At 46.3% G+C, this 17128-nt stretch overlaps 1 protein-coding gene across 6 annotated transcripts in view; it reads right to left on the bottom strand.

Moving 5' to 3' along the window:
* LOC117044110 overlaps positions 1-17128 on the bottom strand; it is a 52074-nt gene that overhangs the window by 24560 nt on the left and 10386 nt on the right. For 5 of the 6 annotated variants that reach the window (XM_033144548.1, XM_033144550.1, XM_033144549.1 and 2 more), the window contains exons 4-18: positions 16213-16401; positions 14977-15060; positions 14245-14363; positions 13962-14076; positions 13776-13862; positions 12698-12813; positions 11607-11694; positions 10786-10865; positions 9430-9511; positions 6807-6923; positions 5923-6182; positions 4782-4905; positions 2926-3153; positions 2494-2649; positions 1887-2104 (exon numbers count right to left, since the gene is read on the bottom strand). In XM_033144548.1, the coding sequence (XP_033000439.1) occupies positions 1887-2104; positions 2494-2649; positions 2926-3153; positions 4782-4905; positions 5923-6182; positions 6807-6923; positions 9430-9511; positions 10786-10865; positions 11607-11694; positions 12698-12813; positions 13776-13862; positions 13962-14076; positions 14245-14363; positions 14977-15060; positions 16213-16401 (2063 nt within the window). Of the gene's footprint in view, positions 1-1886; positions 2105-2493; positions 2650-2925; positions 3154-4781; positions 4906-5922; positions 6183-6806; positions 6924-9417; positions 9512-10785; positions 10866-11606; positions 11695-12697; positions 12814-13775; positions 13863-13961; positions 14077-14244; positions 14364-14976; positions 15061-16212; positions 16402-17128 lie in introns of all 6 variants that reach the window. The other variant, XM_033144553.1, reaches the window with a different exon arrangement.

Here is a 17128-nt window from a genome sequence, read left to right as displayed (position 1 = left end):
TAGACAGCATTGTCTTTCAAGTAGTGGCATACAGTTAAGATAGATACCATTTCCCCAAGCCTTTTAAAGCAGTATTAAAAAGGTGTGTCCCAGTAAAAATAGTTTCCCCCCTCTTTTTTAACCACTAAGGCAGGCACCCCCAAACTCGGCCCTCCAGATGTTTTGGGACTATAACTCCCATCATCCCTAGCTAATAGGACCAGTGGTCAGGGATGATGGGGATTGTAGTCCCAAAACATCTGGAGGGCCGAGTTTGGGGGTGCCTGCACTAAGGGGGTGCTTCCATTGTGGCAAAACAATCTACACATTAAGCCCTTCCATGGAAAAGTTGGTGTTACATCTCACAAGCAAATCACCAGTCTTGGCAAATGTGTGAGCAAAGAGGAGTAAATACTCAGGAAACCTGCAGCTAAATCACAACATCCAGGGCATGTGTAACTGCACCAAAATAAATGCAAGATAAGTTGTGATGTGCTACACTGAAGTTGCATCCAGTTTCAGTAAGAGCATATTTGGTGGGGTGGAGCTGCCCTTTCAATGCAGGCATTGCTGCTGCTTGCCTGGATGGTGCTGGGCTGGGACAGCAGCAAGCTCAGCCCTTCACATGTGCACCAGTGGGAGCAACCACCTGGTTGTGCAGGTACCCCTGTTGTTGTTGTTGTTGTTCAGTCGTTCAGTCGTGTCCAACTCTTCGTGACCCCATGGACCAGAGCACGCCAGGCACGCCTATCCTTCACTGCCTCTCGCAGTTTGGCCAAACTCATGTTAGTAGCTTCGAGAACACTGTCCAGCCATCTCATCCTCTGTCGTCCCCTTCTCCTTGTGCCCTCCATCTTTCCCAACATCAGGGTCTTTTCCAGGGAGTCTTCTCTTCTCATGAGGTGGCCAAAGTACTGGAGCCTCAACTTCAGGATCTGTCCTTCCAGTGAGCACCCAGGGCTGATTGCTTTGAGAATGGATAGGTTTGATCTTCTTGCAGTCCATGGGACTCTCAGGAGTCTCCTCCAGCACCATAATTCAAAAGCATCAATTCTTCGGCGATCAGCCTTCTTGATGGTCCAGCTCTCACTTCCGTACATTACTACTGGGAAAACCATAGCTTTAACTATACGGACCTTTGTCGGCAAGGTGATGTCTTTGCTTTTTAAGACGCTGTCTAGGTTTGTCATTGCTTTTCTCCCAAGAAGCAGGCGTCTTCTAATTTCGTGACTGCTGTCACCATCTGCAGTGATCATGGAACCCAAGAAAGTAAAATCTCTCACTGCCTCCATTTCTTCCCCTTCTATTTGCCAGGAGGTGATGGGACCAGTGGCCATGATCTTAGTTTTTTTGATGTTGAGCTTCAGACCATATTTTGCGCTCTCCTCTTTCACCCTCATTAAAAGGTTCTTTAATTCCTCCTCGCTTTCTGCCATCAAGGTAGTATCATCAGCATATCTGAGGTTGTTGATCCCCTTCATGGATCACTGCCTTGTCGTGGCGAAGGGGCTTGAATTACTCAGGGAAGCTATGGACAGGTCAAGATGGACAGGTCGTAGTGGAGAGTTTGGACCAAACGTGATCCACCTGGAGTAGGAACTGGCAAGCCACTCCAGTATCCCTGCCAAGAAAACTCCATGGACAAAGACAACAGGCAGGTACCCCTACAAGGTCCCAAATCTCACTTCCACCCTGCCCCACCTCCACCCCATCCAGGTGTGTGTATGGGAGTTAGAATTGATCCTGAGACTCAAGCTTGCTGGACTGACTTCAAAGTAGATAAGATGGAGAGTCCCCAAGCGCAGCTGAAAACAAGGGGTGCTTCCATATGGGGGCTTAATATCACAAATGGGTGAGTCACAAACTTTCAAGGGACAGGAAGAGTCCACTAAGGTCTACTGACTTACATAATGGCTAAATAAGCTCTGAAGAATTGCTGCAAATGAGCAGCTTGCTGTCCATGAACTGCATTTCCCAACACCAGCTTTTGCAGATCTTTCCAAGCCTCCAGTGTTTCACTGATTCTTCTGGATTCATTTGGCATTTCAATCAGACAGCAATCTTCCAGCTCAATGAAGGCTCTCTCTAGTTTCTCCATGTCCCCTCTCAGGCTAGACATTTCACTCTATGAAATACAAGACAGCAGGATTCAGGTTAGCAATAGGGCTTTCGAACAGGGAACTCCTGGCTCCTTCCCAATAGTAAATGCTTGCCCAATCTAAAAAGAAGCATGAGACTCCCAAGTGGCTTTAGGAAGCCAAACAAACAACAGGGCAGTACCATCAAACATCAGATCTATGCTGACCCATTTAAAAAAGTGAGAGCTCAGAACCGATGGTCAAACCTGAACCTGCATAACAATCTCAACCTGCAATTTACAATGGTCCTGGGTGGAAGAACAGACTTCCAAGGTGTGCATAATGCCTTATTTAGCACTTCTCCAACATTGCCATGAGCAAACACTGGTTATGTGGGGTGCTTGTTATAAGCCCTGAAATAACCTTTTGATCTCACCTCTATCTCTTTCTGCCTTTTCGTGAGCCCCTGCAGCTCCAGAAGATCTGCCTCACTCTTGACTGTGGCAAAGCTTCTCTCTGCCTGCATGATGTCCTGAGCCAGTGTTTCTGCTCTGTCCCTCATTGTCTCAATCTGTGAGGTGACCCAGGCCAGCTGAAAAATTGAAAAAAGAAAGGCGACCTGAGAAACAGTTCTCTGTGCTACGGACTGCTTGGACAACCAAACCAAAGTTGGAACTGCAACAGAGTAGTGCTGGTAGCATTTAATAGGCGGTCAGTCCTCCTCTATGAAACAAGAAGATAAGATTTTGTAGCTTCTTGCCCAAATGCCATAACCAACACTGAAGGATGGGGTGGTCCAGGCTTTCCACCTCTAATCACTAGGGAAGAGTGATTTTCTAGCATGCAGCCCCTCTTAACCTTCTCTTACCTTAGTTTCCTCCCCACTTGTCAAGGCCTGCACAAAGCACTTCAGGTTCTCTGTCTTGGTCACCGCCTCCATGGCCCGCTCGCGCTCCTTCACGACACTGTTCAGCATGTCCACTGCTTCTTGCAGTTCCTCCAGTGACCTGCTCATGTCCTCATTGCTCAGCTGTTGAGCACTCTGGGCTATGAGGAGCTGCAGAGGCTCTTGGGAGCCTAGCTGGTTCGCTGCTGCCTAAAGCAAAACAAGTATTGGGTACCAATCTAGACAGGCCACCCTGTTAATTCTCTCACAGAAGTCTTCTGAGCAAATTGCCATGATTCCTACTTTATAGGGAAGGAAAGTGAAACTTCAAGATAGAGGCTTGACTAAAAGCCACTCAATATTAATATCAATAATGATAATAGAGTTGGTTAAATCTTTGTTCTACTACTAATTGTATCTACCACAACTTACATCAAAATCATAAATAAAACCATGCAATCTACTAATAATATAACTCAGAGCCTTTGGACAAACAGGCCAAACCCTACGCCAAAGGATAAATGGACATAAATCTGATATCAGGAATCACAAGACAGAGAAACCAGTAGGAGAACACTTCAATCTCCCAGGACATTCTATAAAAGATCTCAAAGTAGCTGTCTTAATACAAAGAAATTTCAGAAATAGACTGGAAAGAGAAGTGGCTGAATTGCAACTAATCACCAAACTTAAAACCATGGAGAAACCTGGTTTGAACAAAGACATTGGATTCTTATCTCATTATACATAACAAAGCCATCTTTAGCCATCTCACCCCTTGCCTTTCCCTGCAAGACTAATTGCAGCCGTTTAGAGTCGTCAACAGGTTTTCCACACTTATCAGCCTATCACCCATTCCCACCACCCTTCTGAGTAATACCACTCCCCACTCCCCCACTATATTTAAGGATCTGGTGACTTCTGTTTCAGTGTATCTGAAGAAGTGTGCATGCACACGAAAGCTCATACCAGGAACAAACTCAGTTGGTCTCTAAGGTGCTACTAGAAAGAATTTTCGATTTTATTTCAAACTAAGGAAGACCTAACACCAGCAAATGTAAAAGATGCTACGCATTAAAAACTGGCAGCGATCAAACTAGGTTTATAAATTAAAAGCAAATTGAAATAAAAGTGTCTTCAATTTCCAACACTGATCTTAAGTCCCGAGTATGTTTAGATGGGAAGCTAATTTCTGCCACCTTGCTGAAGGCCCAGGTACTTGCCAGTGGATATCAGTAAGATCAGGCCTCAATAAGCAGCAGTAGCCAATTCACCAACAGTGTCAAGAGTTGCAATTTGTGGCATTATGGTTAGGTGTTTCATTACTAAATGTGGCCAGAGCTAGAATGGTGACAGAACTCAGCTGTACAGGTTCTGTACATTACCTTCCGCAGTAATTTGGATGGCATACCATACTGAAATCATGTGAACCCACAAACTGTGTCACTAATCTGACCACTTAGATACAACGCAGCACAAGGGACTTTTATGGAGATCTGTGTCCCTTCAGCGCCATGCTCCCTCATTGTTCAAACTAAACATAAAGAGAACTCTGACCCTTCTGGGAAAGTGTTGTAGTTCCGTGGCAGAGCATCTCCTTTCCACATAAAAGGTCCCAGGTTCAATACCTTGCACTTCCAGGCTGGGAGAGACTCCCTATCTGGAACCCTGGAAAGTTGCTGCCGGTTAGCACAGTCAGTAGTGAGCTGGGCAGACCAATGGTCTAACTTGCTATAAGGCAGCTTCCTATGTTCCTATGACAGGACAGAATTCAGACCACACCTCTGCACATCACCTCGTTCTTTCCTTCCCTCACCCACGTCTTCTCTGCTTCTCACCTGTCCTTGGTTCCTGTGACTCAGCATCTCTTCCATATGCACATTCTGCAAGAACTCAGTTAAAATCAGGGAATCTTTCAAGTCTGATGTTCGGCGCTGGAGAGCCTCCTGCACACAGGCAAACCTGGGAAGGAAACCATGGCATATTCCTAAAAGCATATTTCACGAGAGCAATGCTACCTGCTTCCTAAACATACGCAACTTCAATTTGGACAGACAAAGCTGATGGAGATGAGAGATAGGTCTAGAATGACATGGGCTACAGCTCAGTGGTAGAACATCTGCTCTGCATGCAGAACAACAACAACAACAACAACAACAACAACAACAACAACAACAACAACAACAACAATTTTTTATTTATACCCCACATCAGGGTTAAACTGAAACCAACCCAAAGGCCAGGTGGAACAGCTCCATCTTGCAGGCCCTGCAGAAAGATGCCAAATCCTGCAGGGCCCTGGTCTCTTGTGACAGACCATTCCACCAAGTCGGGGCCAGTACTGAGAAGGCCCTGGCCCTAGTTGAAGCCAACCTAGCATCCTTGTGGCTCGGGACCTCCAAAAAGTTATTATTTGGGGACCTTAAGTTCCTACCCGGGACATACCAGGAGAGGCGGTCCCTTAGGTACGAGGGTCCTAAGCCGCACAGGGCTTTAAAGATCAAAACCAGCACCTTAAACCTGACCCTGTACTCCACTGGGAGCCAGTGCAGCTGGTAGAGCACTGGATGAATGTGGTCCCACGGCAAAGACCCCATGAGGAGTCTCACCACGGCATTCTGCACCCGCTGGAGTTTCTGGGTCAGCTTCAGGGGCAGTCCCGCATAGGACCTAGGTTCAATCCCCAGCATCTTTGTCTGAAATCCCGGAGAACTGCTGCTTATATAGTGTGAGGACAATACTGGGCTAGATGGACCAATGGTCTGACTGAGCAGAAAGCAGCTCCCTATGCTCCTATGACAAGGGAAACTTAAAAATAATAATACCCTGGCTCTCTCCTCCTCCTTGGTTGCCTGCATCTATTCCTTTGAAACCATTCTTCCTCCCTGAAGTAACCTCCTTCTCCAGCTTCTCAGAAGCCAAGTCTCCTTCCTACACCACCTCCATACAGAGAATACTCTTTTGTTCCCGAAAACTCACTTTTCCTTCACTCGTTCCATCTTTCTATGAATCATTGCAGCTGCTGTGTGTTCCGAGGATGAGTCCATTTTCATATCCTCCTGCAGGGCTCGAAGCTTAATATGCCATGCCTCCACTTGGTTCTCCAGGGTGCCAACCTTCTCTAGGTCTCCATGGAGGTCATCAAGGTTCTTTGCTGCTGCTGCTGGCTCAGAGAGCAAGCCTAGCACAGTTTCTAGCCAACACTCAGCCTCTTCTACCTCCCCAACCAACCGCAGAGCCTGCAAACAAAAAGGAGTTGCATGAGCAAGGCAGCCCCACAGCCTGAGTATAACAAGAAAATGACTGCGCACTGTCCTCTGCAGGAGAAGGTCTTCGCCCTGAAAGCTGGCAAACAACTTTCTTAAATAAATAAGAGAATGTATCCTAATCCCAAGGTTCAAATGTCTAACTGTGGGAGAAAACTGAACACAACACCACAAATAATCTGTTCCCTATGGCTAAAAAGTTTTCAACACATGGATGACAGGCAAGCAATCCAACTGAACAGGAAATGTAACCTCTGTCAGGGATAGAACTTGCAGGGAATGAGCTACAAATATTAGAATTGCTAGGGTCTTCTGAGTGAGGCTGAAACTACATGTTACCCAAAACATGGAGCAGCTGCCAAAAACGTCAGCTGTCTCATCCCCTTCCACCCCCAAACCTCTTATTAACGTCTAGCATAATTCGTCTCATCTGACGATGGTGTAGATTTCATTTGCTTCCACTCTGCATCATTTGGTTGTTGCCAGCAAGGGTGGAGAAACACGCAGTGCCATGAGATCACAGGATGTGAAAAGCTGGCACACCATGTATACAAAAGGGAAGGATGAGAACCCTTTCCAGTGGCAGCCACTACTCACTGTATCAATCTCCCTTAGGGCCACGCCATTCTCTTGGTGCCGCCTTCTCAGTTCCTCCCATAGATCCTCCAGTTCCCCAAGGGCATCTTCCATCTGAGGACTCCACCTGTGTAGTTCCTAAGATGTACAACACACACATGCCATTAAGATGTATCGGGTCCTCCCTCAAAGAGGGCACGTGTTGTGGTGCGACCTGGCCACCAGACCCTGTGTGTTGTGGGTGGGATCATTGGATAGCCACAACGCCCTATTGGTAGGTCCCTCGTTGCTGGGTTCAATCCGACCTATGGGACGCAAGTAAAGGACATGGGGGACCTATTTAAGCCCATGCACGTGATCATGAGCTTCCTCTTTGGGGCTAGTGCATCGGAACACAGCATCTGCATCGTGTCCGCTGCATCCTGAGAGACAGAGACTGAGATTCAACCGATGACGGTGACTATCAAATTCCTCCTATCCTTGCCTTCCCGTCGTAATAACTTTCCCTATTTAGAATTTTCCTTTGCCTTTCCTTTATCCTCCCCCCCCCCGTTTAATCGGAGCTCCTTAAGGGCTTTGCCCTTCAGGCCCTTCCGAGTGCTGGTAAGGGGATCCAACCCTGCCTTCTTAGGGTGCCTGGAGTTTGTCTCCATCGGATTCCAATTGTGTAATCCATTGCTTTATTTGAGCCATTCAAAGCCTGTCATTTGTGGCCTTGCTGTTGCCCATTGAGAGGCTGGCTTTAGGTGCTTAGCACTCGCGTTCTCCCATTTTCTTGAGTGGCCTCGTACGAGGTTTGGCGCTTTGCGCTTTACAGGGAGTTTTATTTCTGTTTGCCTTGAGCGGCCAGTCAATAATGAAAGGCCTCTTCTCCCAGAAGAGGAATCTCCTAGGCTGGAGATATCCCGAAAGGGGGGGGGCAAGAAGAAGGCTCCCCAAATGGCCGCCGGACTGCAAAATTGCATTCCTGCCACAAAAAGGGGGAGAAGCTCCCCAAAATGGCTGCCGCAATTAAAGATAGCGTTCCTGCTAAACGGGAATTAACAGGCCCAGAATGGGCGGGCAGGTGTTTATATGCCAAACACCTAATAGGGGTTTGGCAGTCAATAATAAATCACCTTTGGTGTCTTCTCCTACGAGAGGGAGCTCCCGAGCTGGAGAGACCGCTTGGAATTCACAAAGCCCCGGGAATAGCTATGCAGCAATGAAAGGCAAATAAGCCACAGCCTTTCATCTATGAGTAGCCAGATACAAATGGGCAAAGCCCTCGCAGCAAAAGGGGCAGCTAGCACAAAGTATGGGGGGGAGAATTAGGGCGTCAAAGAAAGGGGGCGCAAACTACCCAATCGGTAACTCACACAGACAAAACCTATGGACTCTGCTAGCTGCAAATTCCAGTTTCATCTAGTGATAGGCAGCTGAATTACAGGGCCTGAGGTATGTGTGTATCTTTTCTAGCCCATTTACCAGAAAGCCTTTTAACTGGAGATGCTGGGGACTGAGCCTAGGATCTTCAGAATGAAAAGCACGCACTCCATCACTGAGCCATGGTCCCCACTTGTTCAGTTCCCTCCTCAGATATGCTCTAAGAGTAGAAGCCATTGTCCCTGTTGGGGGGGGGTATTAACAGATCCACTGTGGTGTAGTGGTTGGAGGTCAGACTCTAGGACCTGGGAGACCACAGTTCAAATCCCCACTCAGGCAAGAAGCTCACAGGTTGATCTTGGGCCAGTCACTGCTTCTCAGCCTAACCTACCTCAAAGTGTTGCTGTGGGGATTAAATGAGGAGAGGGAGAACTAGGAATTCCTTGGAGAACGAGATGGATAGAAATGCAAAAAATAAACAAAATCTCCTGTGGGACCCAGAAAATGCCTTTGTAAGGCTGGGCTAGGGTTGCCACCTGTCCTGTATAATATAGGATTATCCTGTAGTTCAATGTAAGATGCTACATCCTGTATTGATACAGTTTTGTCCTGTATTTCAGGTCTCCTCCCTCCCTCCCTCTCTCCCCCCCTCTTTTTCTCTCTCTCTGCCAAGTTAGGGATCCTCTCCAAATGCATGTGCTTGAAAGGGTGTGTGAAAGGTCATGTATTTAAGCTCTGGGTAGCCAAGCACAGACAGGTTTACAAATGTGTGTGTGTGTGTGTGTGTGTGTGTGTGTGAAATTCCAGAGGGGCCATCCTGTCAGGCTGCAATAGATTATAATGGATTGCTTTGAAGTCACTTCAGAATGGGGGGGAGGGATCACACACACCCCAACCACCCTTCCCCACTCTGTCATGTATTTTGCCTGGCAGGAACTGGGAGCATCCCTGGTGAACAAGCCTCTCTCATGCCTCCCTTCTTCTTACCACCCACAACAGTCCTAATTGAAAAACACTTTAATTCCACAAACCTGCTTAAATACTTGGGTATTTGAAACATAGGATTCCTCTTTGTCAACATTTTGCTTTTGGTTTCTGATAACCACCTCATTCAGCTATGCTTGTAGACTAGGCCTGTTCTTTAGCCAAGTGGCAGCCTACCAGCAGCCCAAGGGAAGCCAGAATTACTACCACAGTAAAGGAATCTATGTGGGCTGCAGAATGACAAAGACTTGGGGATTTGGTGAAGCTTGCAGAGAGACATTACCCCATCACCAACCTGGCAGAAGTCCTGAAGGTGTGCCTCCTGCTGGGGCAGGTCCTTCAAGGCATTTGAATGCCAGAGAAGCTTCTTTCTCCTCCTGCAGAAGACAGAAAATTAGGGTGAGGCCATATATTCCAATTCATTGCTTGATAACTGCCACATCAATTACACATGTGCGAAACAGCTATTCAAACACCACAGAAAGAGAGCGAGAGAGCATTCATACATATTGAGATCGCCATAAAACACAACACATTTTAATGGATTTTCAGAAGTGTAACCATATTACTCTGTTGGGGGTATTTTTTGCACTTTAAATACTGGGTGGGATTCACCTAAGCTTAAAAACCTCCAAGGAAGGAGGGCCCACCACCTCCTGAGTAGTCTGTTCCACTGTTGAACTGTTCTTACTGCCAGAAAGTTTTTTCTGATTTTTAGTTGGAATCTTCCTTGTTAGTTGAAGCTATTGGTTCAAATCCTACCCTCCAGAGCAGGCGAAAACAAACTTGCTTCATCTTCCATGTGACAGCCCTTTAGGAGAGGGAGGGATCATCTCCTCCAGAAATGCTTGCGCAAATGGAATGTTCATAATAGTGTAACACTGAATTCTACTCTGACAAATTTGTTATGACAGCTTCTGCTATAATAAATGTGGGAGTCTTTAAGATAGCACACGATTCTTTGCTTGGTCTCTAAGGTGCTACTGGAAGGAATTTTTTTATTTTGTTTTGAAGTGAAGGCAGTTTGCATTCTATAACCAATAGCGAACTCAATTCTCTTAGTGCAGGTCCTAATGTAGCTAAAGCATCCATGCTCAATGGGGAAGTACCAGCAGGCTCAGGAGAACCATGAGGTTTATATAAGTACATACATACATACACACACACACACACACACACACACACCCCCAGCAAAATGAGGACTGAGCATGCTCAGTGGCCATGGAATGCTGACAACCAAAGAGAGTGATAGAAAACCAGGAAAATTTGAATGGGAGGGGGCATGACTGACTGGAACGCTGAACTGAGCATTTTGTTGCAGGTGCCACTTAGATTCAACTAGAAGCCACTGAGTGGTGGGCTCAACCTCACAGCTTCACTGTTTTTCTGTGGAGCTCTCAGCATCTACCCATAATGAGGCTGGGCTTAGTGCCAAGACCACAGGGACCCCCCAACCCGTTCAACTTCAAAGGGCCAGCCCCTCTCCTAGGAGTAAGAGATAAATTATTTCCCATAGTGAATTGTTGCTAAGCAACAAAGCAGACCCCAGTAAGCAACTTCTACCCTCCCCAGTCCCAGTTTCTTCTCACCACATCCCACACAGCTTTCCCCCAGCTTTCTTCTCCCAGGAAAGCACTGTGTGTGCCAATACCTCCTGCCGTCACTGGTGATGGCCTCCTTGCCTGGTGAGTCCGTGCTGCCCTCTTGGCTTCTTTGGATGTCCTTCCATATCTAGGATTAAAAGAAGGGTAAGAATATATTTTGCTCAGAATCCTGAGAAGTAAGACTGGCTGTGACTCTGGGCAGGACCTTGTCTGAACCCTGAAGTGGTTCCAAAATTATGGAACCAGTTCCCAGAGATCTGTCTTAATCCAGCTCTTGGCCCAATGCCAAGCATTTTGCATTCTTCCCAGGTGCCACCTTGTGGGAGAAAGGGGGGTGAATTTGCCACTCACCATCCTCTTCCTCTTCCCCACCTTTGCCAGCTGCATCGTTCTTGTGTTAGAGCTTGGCTGAGGCAAAAAAAACCTTAAGTAGCATGAAGTCTGCTCTGGGATATTGGTAAAGCAAACAGGCCACTGCTTAGCAGCAATCACCAGTGGTCTTCTTTACTAATTCTGGGTGAGAGAGTACATAGCACTCCTCTCTGTTTTTCCTCACCATAAAAAGTAATTGCACTGGCTTGGGCTTTTAAGCACCACCATGTTATGACGAGAAGACTACAGCTGAGAAGGCTACAGAGACCCTCCTTGTCTGCTGGGACACTTGAGCCACCAGTTCTGGCCTAAGTGTGGCCACCTGAGATTGAAAGACTAGTCTTGCCTGTTGCCATGCATCCACGCATGAAACATTTTCTCTAGAGGTAACTTTTACCCATGAGACATGCCTTACAAATGGAGGATGCTCTGAGGCTGGTCATCTATGCACAGTACCCAGGAGATCTTGAGGTGTTATCTTGAATACTTTTCTTACCTCCCACACAGGTTTTCCTCCAGCCTCTCTCCCTGCACTGTTGGACGTGATCTTCATTTGTTCACGATTTGGGGAATCAATTGATCTCCTGGTTGAAGCCAGTAGTGGGGCAATAGGAGCGAGGGAAAGCAGAGAAGTGAAAAAAACAAAACTGTTAGAGTAGAAAACAGAAAAGGGCAAGAAAGAGAGATGATAATCACCACAGAATAAATGCAGACATCCTTGAAGAAATCCTGGTGCTCAAGCCAAATGAGCACAGAGCAGCTCAACACTCAGTATTTCAGGGTAGAGTGTCTTGGGCTTATGCACCTAACCCAACTGTTTTCAGCTTTCTCAGGCTGTTTTATTCTGACCCATTATGCTTTCAGCTTTCATTATGCTTTCAGCTTTTGTTGAGAGAGGAATGTCTTGGGTAGAGCATCCCGAAGTTACAGTGATAGTCACAGAGCTGCTGGCTTAACCTTGTTGCTGAAGCAGAGGTCATCAGACTCCAGAGTCCACATTAGCTTTGAGTAAAAGTTTCCTCAAGTTACTCACAACAAGGAAGACAGTAAGTAAGTAAGTAAGTAAGTAAGTAAGTAAGTAAGTGTTGAAGGTAAGCAAAAGAGGGGGCTTCCCTTTACTTCCTAAACTGTCTTTTGCCTTGACTGGTGGAGAGAAATAGATGCCACCCTCAGCACCCACACATATAGGCTGCATATTCATAACTTAAAAATCTAAACAAATGCATTGCCTGAAGGCATACAACCTCAAAAAAAATTGTGATTAAACTACCATGTATAGTACCTTGTTCTAGAGGAATGAAATGGGGGGGGGACATTGTCTGGGTTGCCACCTTTTCCTAACAGCCTTGCTCCTGTGCATCTAATGTCAGTAGCATGCAAAGCTTTGCAGGGCACAGAACACTCTTCACCTGCTTAGTTTCTGTATGCCACACTTCTGTTAAAGGCACAGCAAAACACAATATGGTACTAGTATTGTCAACAATGGCTCTGGCGTGCCCAAATTAGAGACATTTGCTAAATATAATCATTAACCAGCTCAGGATCCACCTCATGCAGAGAGACAAAAATTAGGCATTCAGCAAATACCTCAATAACTGCTGGAGCTGGGCCCAGCTCTCCTTCACATCTTGATGCTTGTGAGATACTCGTGCTACTAGGCTGGGGTGGAGGCTTATCAACTGGGACACGGTTACATCCAGCATCTGGGTGGCAAAAAAAGGCTGGCAATGAATGAGTGAGCAGGAGTGACAACTGGTCACTTGACTTAAATTAACATGACCCATCAAGATAAATGCATCTCACTAGCTATACATACTGTATCATGTAGCGCATAAGCAAACCAAGTGGTTTTCTCAGTCCCTGGTGGGCTACCATGCATCTTAATGGCTGACAAGTTGTGCATTTCAAATCTATAGACTGCCTCCAAAGACGATGCTGAATTAGACTTTCAGCAGCAAACGTGTGACAATGCAGGATTTGACTCCTTTTCTTGTGGATCATTCCTCAGCATTCATGAGCTTCTGCTGAAAACTGAGCTTCTTTCAGAATACCAGCATGAGCACCTCACTTTGGATACAATCACTCCAGCAGTGGAGGGGTAGGACATATACCAGATGTTGGTACTTCAGCTGGATATCAGTTTTTGAGTCCAGGCCATCTTGCTTAGTTCATTATTTACAGGATGACAAGTTGCTCTCTAAACTAAGGGAGAAATGGACATGTCTACAAATCTTTTAAAAAACACCCCCCCCCCAATCTTCTTTAAGCATGCCAACAGATTGTCACTATTTTGCAGAAGGGATTCGAGCACATACCAGAAATTTGGTTTTGTGCAATTAAAGTGGATCAAAGCACTCTGCTGCGCTAGCACAAATCCATTTTTTTTTTAAAGAATCAAGACTTTTTGTAGTTTGGAAAGTGACAAGAAAATTCACTGAAAAGTGTGGGATGAACAAATGGCTAACATGAATATGTATCAACACATCAGGATGAATGTAAGACAGCTGCTCATTGTTGTATAACCACCCCACAAACAAATCAGAATCATTGCTCAATAAAGGCTGAATATACTCTGACCTCTATGTAAGCAACTCAAGATGAATGCTGAATAAATAGGGCATCTGGAGGGGCTCCAAGTCATGTTCCTGGGCATTGCCCAACTTACCATGACCTGACTAGCTATATCCCTGACATCCAGGTCTGGGCTGGTTTCAGGTTCCCTCTGTTTCCCTACTCCACAGAGATTCCTCCGCTACAACAGAAACAACAGGCGTTAAGCCCTGAGACAAGTAGCAATGCAGTTCTTAGAAAGCACCCACCACCTCCTCTTAGAAGCTCCTCTAGAACCTACCTTTGCATGGATGGCCCCAAGGAGCACTTCTGCTTGCTGGACGAAGGCAGCTGCTTCCAGAGCCAGCTGCAGGGTTTCATGGTGTTCCTTCAGTGTCCCCTGGAGACGCAGCCACCTGGAAGGTAAGATGGGCAGAAGGATCTTAGGAACGGGGTAGTAGCTTGGCCTAGTGCACATCCTTGACAGTTAAAGTAAAGCAAATGCTGTCAGATGATTCCATAACCCATCCTAATGCTGGTTATGCCCCATCTCTCTTCCCCCACCAGCTCCTGCTCTAGCTCACATTTTATTGAGATGCTTGCGCCGTGCCATAATGCTCCTGCTCTCGCTCTTCCCCTGCTTCTCAAGTTTGTGAGCCAGGCTGTTCATTTCCTCATGCAGGGCCTGGAACTGCTGCTCCTCCTAAGTTGGATGAGAGAGAAAGAAAAGGGGAGGAGAGGCGGGGGAGAAGAAGGATAACATAAACTTACTTTCTTTATAAAAGTATGACCTCATAAGAAGCTAACCGCTACTGGCATTGCCAACAGAGCCCCAGCAGAATAAACCTTGTACTCAGAAGTTGTTTTCGAAGGGAGCTTAGGAGCTCCCGATAATAATTAAGCATCAACTTTTTTTTTACAGTGCTTTCAGGTGTTTCAAGTACTTCTCATACATTATCTCAGCAATCCTTGCAACAACTATGATGCAGGCCAAGAATTATTATTCCCAAATTGCAGGGAGGAGGGGATGGAGGACTGAGAAAACAGTAGTACTATCCAGTACAGACAAGAGACAAAATCTTCGCAGTGGCACCTTTCTGCTCTTGCACATGGCAGCTGCAAAATGTGATGAAGGACTGCACCAGGCTACCCTCTTGCTACCCCAATAGGACCTAGGTATGAACTGCAATGCCATTTATATAATCTGAGGTAGGATACAAAGCCTAACTGCAACCACCCCAGGTAAAACAGCACTGTCAGAACCATCCCCCACAACACTGTACCGTACAGAGAAGAGAATCCCACATGACTGTCACCTGTTTCAAGTCAAGGATGCGTCGGGTAAGCTGAATCTTGTCTGCATTCTCTTGCAGCAGGGCAGTTAGCAAAGGTTTCTCTTCCTAGAGGGGCAGATAGAAATGGTTAGAATATATGAGATATTGAAGGCACAGTGACTACAGTGTTACAATTTCATCCCAATCCTAAGAGATGCAAGTGGAGTGGTTTGGTTTTGCTTCAGAATACACAGTTAGAATCCAACTTGTAGACTAGGAGTGGGGAACCATTTTCACTCCAAAGACAGGACTAGAGGCAAAGGTGGACAGAGTCATGGGTGTCACTCTAACCTTTGTACAATAGGCTACATTCCAGCCGTGTGAAGACCGAGGATTCTACATATGCCCCTCTAACTCTCCCCATCTAGGCAAGCAAGAGTCCCAAGAGCCAAATGGAGAGGAAATTATGAAAATCAATTAATCTTGCTTCTATTTTTGTATTCAGGGTTGTTTTCCTCTTTTAAAGATTTAGGATTTCTAGGAATTTAGAACGTCTTGTTATGGAATGCAATTTGGGGGGTGAAGACAAGAGCACATGAAAATTGCTATTAGATGGCCAGTGCAGTCAGCAGACAGGGGAGAAAGCAAACTATAGATGCCATGGGGAAACGACTACCTTAGCTCCCCATCTGCTGTAACCAACTACTGTCCAAATCTTTCTGACCTTTGCTCCACAACCTTGGAAGATTTTTTGAATGCTTTCTTTTTAAAATGTAATCTATTGAGTTAATTCCATAGGTGGATTTCAGAAAAATCTGACCAGCTGGGGAGATCCTTCCATATATGTGTCTGGCATCTGCAGGCCAAACATAAATTCCTCTTCCCTATGGCTATGCATAGCTCTTCCCTAGCCCTCATTATTATTCACCCGTTCATTACATTTCTATCCCAAAGGAGATTCATGGATTCAAACTACAAGAAAGAAGATTCCACCTAAACATTAGGAAGAACTTCCTGACAGTAAGAGCTGTTCGACAGTGGAATTTGCTGCCAAGGAGTGTGGTGGAGTCTCCTTCTTTGGAGGTCTTTAAGCAGAGGCTTGACAGCCATCTGTCAGGAATGCTTTGATGGTGTTTCCTGCTTGGCAGGGGATTGGACTGGATGGCCCTTGTGGTCTCTTCCAACTCTATGATTCTATGAGATCAGGGCAGCAAACATATATATTATACATGCTGCAGAAACAGGGGAACTGAGGGTTGGCCCTGCTTTGGCACATACCTTCTGCCTGATCCAAGCTTCTAGTTGCTCAGCTTTCTGGTTGAACTCTTGTAAGTTTCTGAGTCCACTCACTGCTTTGCTCTGATTTGCTGCCATCTGCTTCAGCAGTTGCCACTGTTCACGCAGGGTTTGTAGTCGCCTCGCTATCTCGGCACTGGAGTTTGACTGGACTATAAGCTGGTCACCCATCTAAGGATGGGAAAGAACATAAGAGCACGTGAAGAGCCCTGCTGGATCAGGATGATGTCCAACATCCTGTTTGAACAGTCGCCTGTGAGAAGCCTGCAAGCATAACCTGAGCATATCAGCGCTTTCCTCACTTGTGATTCCCAGCACTGGCGGAGGAAGGGGGGTGCGGTGGGTGCGGTCCGCCCCGTGTGTCATCCCTGAGGGGAGGTGACATCGCCGTGAGGCCCCCTGGGCCAATCGCTGTGCCCCCCTGAAATGCTCACCCCGCCCCCGGGTGCACAACATGTGCACCGCTCCAGGTGCCAGAGCAGCTAGCTCCACCTCTGATTCCCAGCAAATGGTATTCAGAGGTATAATGGCAATGACCATGGAGATAGAACCCAGCCATTGTGGCTAGTAGCCACTGATAGTCTTATCCTCCACAAATTTGTCTTATCCTAGTTTAAAGCCATCCAGGTTGGTGGCAATCACTGTGTTTTCCCCCCTAGCTCTGATAATAACAATCTTGAAGTGATGCAATCAAAACTGTGCACAGTGTTCTAAGTGCGCTCTCTCGGCATAGATATAACAGCATTATGGCACTGATGGTTTTATTTTCAGTCCCTCTCCTAACGATCCCTAACATGGAATCTACATTCCATGGAGAGGCGAGACTTAAAAGTCATCCAGTCTTGCCAGAGCACTGATTTCATGGAAACTCTAGAAATCAAGAGTGCAGAAACAGGAC

The sequence above is a fragment of the Lacerta agilis genome, chromosome 3, assembly GCF_009819535.1.
Source record: "Lacerta agilis isolate rLacAgi1 chromosome 3, rLacAgi1.pri, whole genome shotgun sequence".
Classification (NCBI taxonomy): domain Eukaryota; kingdom Metazoa; phylum Chordata; class Lepidosauria; order Squamata; family Lacertidae; genus Lacerta; species Lacerta agilis.
This window is presented reverse-complemented; position numbering and strand designations above follow the sequence as displayed.